Source organism: Mustela putorius, unplaced genomic scaffold (assembly GCF_011764305.1).
Source record: "Mustela putorius furo isolate JIRA1106 unplaced genomic scaffold, ASM1176430v1.1 tig00003942_pilon_pilon_pilon, whole genome shotgun sequence".
In the NCBI taxonomy this organism is placed as follows: Eukaryota; Metazoa; Chordata; class Mammalia; order Carnivora; family Mustelidae; genus Mustela; species Mustela putorius.
Window position 1 is genome coordinate 2,583,177 of NW_025422087.1, and position 4,604 is coordinate 2,587,780.

A 4,604-nucleotide genomic window follows, 5' to 3' on the forward strand; every position below is an offset into this window, starting at 1 on the left:
GAAGCTGGGCCACGTTTCTCTCCTTGGGGGAGGGCTCTGCCACCTGGGCTGTGGTGTGTCTGGAATGGAGCGCCCTGGGTCTGAAGACCAGCAAAGGCCTCCAGACAGGGCTCTAAGGTCTCCTGCCTGGCTGCCGGGCACTGTCTTTACAGAACGCTCCAGAGGACATGGTGGAGGAGGTGAACGAGGAGATTGCCTGCTCTCCTTCCTCCAAGGACAAGAAGCCGCACAGGGCCAACAGAGTCTGGCGCTGGCTCAGGGTGAGTGCAGGTGCTGGGGAGACCCGACCCCTGGGGCGCCCATGCAGCACCAAGGGCCCCACTTCCTAGAAGCCAGCCTGGCCTCCTAGAGTCCTGTACTCCCGTGAATCTGCATCCCATCTCTTCCCCAAACTGGCCCTCTGGTCCTGCCCATGCATTGGATAGAAGCAGAGCCACTGTCCACATACTTATAGGAGTATCATTAAAGAGACTTTAGACCACGGATCATCCCACTGATCTAGACTCCTTTTGCCCTGGCCTAGGCATTTTCCTAACTCGTGCTCCCAGGTGTCCCCATTGGCCCAACAGTCCTTCCTCAAGTTCTTCAAGTCTTGCAAATCATCATTTGCAAGAGTGAGTTGGGAAACTCTGATCCAAAGGGACATGGGGCCCATGGTACTCTGTTTCTTGCTCTGCACTTTGGTTTTGATGGAACACATGGATGGGGCCCTCCCAGGGACAGGAACAGGGCCCTCACTGCACTGCACTGAACGGCAGTCCAGAAGGCCAGTCGTTGGTCACAGCCATGGAGCCCTTTACTGGGGCAGGACTGGATGTAATCCCTTTCTGTGACCAAGGCACAGTGCTGCATCCTACAGCCTCCGTGCCCTCCAATCCTAAGCCCTCTCGCCTAAAACATCTCTGTGTTCTCATCTCAAGATATTTTGGGTGCCTGGGTGGCTCAGGGGGTTCAACCTCTGCCTGCAGTTCAGGTCGTGGTCTCAGGGTCCTAGGATCGAGGCACACGTCAGGAGTCTCTGCTCAGTGGGGAGCCTGCTTTCCCCTCTCTGTCTGGCTGTCTCTCTGCCTACTTGTGACCTCTCTCTGTGTCAAATAAATAAATAAAATGTCTTTTGAAAAAAATAAAAAGAATGGGCTATGTCATCAGAAATCATAGGATCCATGCCACTCATGCAGGGACATGCTATCGATACTCTACTCACAAAGGGCCCTGAGATACTAGCAAGTTCAGACATCATTTCTTTCAATTCTTTGTATGGATACCAAGAACATTTTCTCTTTACCTTAAAGGTTTCTTAACTGATTGGCTGATTGATGGATTGAGAGAGAGGCAAGGGGAGAGTGGGGAGAAGCAGAGGGAGAGACAGAATCCTCAAGCAGACACTGCCCTATGGACACAGCCAGCTCTATGAGGAACAAAGCCTCAGGACGCGGAGACCATGACCTGAAGCAAAACCAAGAGCCTTAGGCTGAACCCAATGAGACACTGAGTCACGTGATTGTTTTTCAGACTCTGGGCTCTCTTGTCCCACCTCTTGCAGAAGTCCCTGAGATCTGGGGGCTCATTCTGCCCTCCAAGCCCCAACCCTCCTGGTGGCCACAGCACAGACTCATGTCTCCTCTGCTTCACCTCAGGGGGAAAATGGCTCAACCAGGAAGAGGACGAGGACCTCACTGCTGATGGCAGAGCGGGCCGACAAGCTGGAGGCCGCAATTGATCACCTGGTGCCTGCCATCCTCAGACAAGATCTACACTGTGTCCACACCTTTCTGGACACATACGACACCTTTGCCAGCACCGAGGAGGTGCTGGACCAAATATGTGCAAGGTGAGCACCCTCCCCTGCCCCTAACTGTCCCTTGGGAATAGGCCAATGCCTGGTTGTGAGACTTTGGCAGGTCCCCAAGCTTCCCCAAACTTCCCCTTGCTCCTAACTGGGGCAGAGGTATTATAGGGACTCAGTGGCAGGTGTCTGAAAGGATACCTGGCAGCCTGCGCCGGTGGAAAAGTCTGCTGTTGGGCCTGTGGGCATGCTCTTTGAACATTCCCGTGCCCCTCATGATGAAGCCTCTGCCTAATCCCTGACTCTCACTGTGATCTTGAGCTGGGCTCCTTTGCCATTGAAAGGGAGATCTGAGACTCCTTCTGGGGTCTGTGTGTGGGTGAATCCAGAGCAGGCATCCCTGGGGGTGAGCACGGCCAGGCCCGCTCAGATGTCGGTGATGGGCTGGTTGGGGCCCTTTCATTCAGCAAGCATTCAGGAAGCCCCAGTAGGTGGAGGCGATTGTCTCGGAGCTGAATGGGATCCCTGCACAGAACAGAGAGCACCCCAGGGCTGCAGGCTAGTCGAGGGTCAGAGGGTGAGAGCCAACATCCACAGACATCTCATGTGATGCCCCCTGGCCTCCTCTAGATTCGGGTGCTATTACTCCACGTATGAAGAGGTCAAGAGATCCCAGGAGCAGCGCGACATGTGAGTAAGCTTTGGCTGCTCCAGGAGGGCCTTCCCTCTCCAACAGGGCAGTAAGGGTACTGTGAGTTCGAGGGGCTGCTGGACCTTCACGCACACCTCTGTGATTCCTGCTTCAGAGTAAACGTCTGAGAGCTTCTACTGGAAACTGGGAAGGTGCCCTGGGGAGCTGGGGTAGGTGTGTGAGCACTGTGGGAGAGCAGAGGGGGTTGGAGGACAGCTTCAACCCCTGAGAGGGTCATGCTCCATCCCTGCCCCCTCCCAGCCCTCTCTCTGCCCCAATTCTGGGACCCAGAACACAGGATTTAGGAACCATCGCACAGCAGTCTGTTGGCACCTGCACGCTGGGTGCTCGGAGGGGGCTCAGGGAGAGTGGTGACCCAGTAGAGCCCAGGGAGCAGCAGATATCCCACACCCTGTGGGAGGTGAGTGTCAGTGGAAACAGACCCACTCTCATGGCACCTAGTGACTGGGCAGAGGAGGTAACGGTGGAGGTATGGGGAGGGTCCTGGGAAGGCCTGGCTAGAGACAGAGTCCCTTTGTTCCCTCCTCGGTTGGATCTTCAAGGAGCAGAGGCGAGTGCAGTGAGGGTAATTAAGAGGCCAGACACCACCCCTCCCTGGGCACATGCAGTTGAATTGAAGTCCTCGTGGGCAAGGAGAGAGACTGAAGAGTGTGTCCAGCTCCCCTAAGAAGTCCAGAAATGCTCACCCCATTGATCACAGACTCCCACTCCTAGCAGCTTTTAGCCAGCCTGCCGTGTGGGAGCACGCCTGTCTCAGGCAGGACTGCCAGGTCTCAGGTGGACAAGGAGTCCGACTGGTCTCGGACAGGAGCTGGAAGCCCAGGGGCCCAGGTTCCCACAGGGGTTCCCTGAGATATTGGTTTGGATGCATACCCTGTCCTCTGACTTCTCTGTCTCCATGTCTGTCCCCAGGGCCATCTATGCCATCCTAAACACCTGGGTGGAAAATTATCCAGGGGATTTTGTGCAGCCTCCAGCATTTCCCAGCTTGCATACGCTGCTGGCCTACCTGCAGGTCTATGTTCCGGGCTCGGACCTGCAGCGCCGTGCCCAGCTTCTGCTGCCAGAAAGGCAACGCCCTCCCAGAAAGGCCACGGAGCCAGAGGCTGGGGGTGAGGAGGACTGGGGGTGACTGGTGTGGGCCTGAGGTGGAGGCAGTGTGGGCCACCCTGAGGAAGCCTCCGTAGATTGTAATTGGGCCGAGAAGAGTGAGTCGTCTCAGATCCCTGTCCCCATGGGCTTCCCTTGCGGACACCTTCCAGGGGCTGGGTCTTGAACGCAGGCCACGCTGAGTGGTGGGGAAAGGGAAAGGCGAGAGGGAAGTCAACCAAGCTGATGATGCTTTCTCTTCTTGGAGCTACAGCACCGGCCCCAGAGCAAGATCAGGATGTGTCTCGGGAAGTTGTTCCAGCAGCCACTCTGGCACCCGCTGCACCTCTGGGGCCTGAGCTGGCCCCCGCCATCCCTGCTGCGGCTGCTCACTATGGGATAGGAAGACCAGTGACCCCCCCTGACCCGTTGGGGCCAGGGCAGATGGTCGTCAGGGCCCTCGTTCACTTCTCTGCAACAGAAGAGCCACCTGGCCTTTTGACTTTCCTGGATGACCAGCAGGGTCCTGCCCCAGAGCTGCCGCCACCTGCCTCCGTGGAGCAAGCAGGCTTGGTCCCCGAGCTGCCGCCCCCTGCCTCCGTGGAGCAAACAGGCTGGGTCCCTGAGCTGCCGCCCCCTGTCTCCGTGGAGCAAGCAGGCTTGGCCCCTGAGCAGCAGCTCGTGCTGGTTGGACCCCCAGAGCATATCTCCCCCTCCCCTGTCATTTCCTTTTTTATCATATTTGTGTTCTGTGTTCACCTCTATAATTACTTCATAGATTTAATATATTAAATAAAGTAGAATTTGATTCACATAACATTTTACTCGCATCCTTTGCATTGGGATATGGAGGTCTCATTAGGTCAATCCAGGGTGTTGCACAACCATGTCGTTCTATGACGTTTCCGTCACAGAGACACCCGCGCTCCTCATCGCTCACTGCTCTGTCCCTCGCCCAGTCCCTGCAACCGCTGCTCTGCTCTCTGTCTCGGCCACTTCACCTCCACTTGGATTTTC

General features: G+C 56.3%; 1 protein-coding gene across 1 annotated transcript; it reads left to right on the top strand.

The window, feature by feature from the left end:
• On the top strand, nt 1-3,721 carry LOC123389050 (ral guanine nucleotide dissociation stimulator-like). The gene is made up of 4 exons (XM_045069718.1): nt 1-260; nt 1,638-1,831; nt 2,417-2,476; nt 3,411-3,721. The coding sequence occupies exons 1-4, from the start codon at nt 168-170 to the stop codon at nt 3,628-3,630; spliced, it is 567 nt and encodes a 188-aa protein (XP_044925653.1). The 5' UTR covers nt 1-167; the 3' UTR covers nt 3,631-3,721.
• Nucleotides 3,722-4,604: the final 883 nt, after the last annotated feature.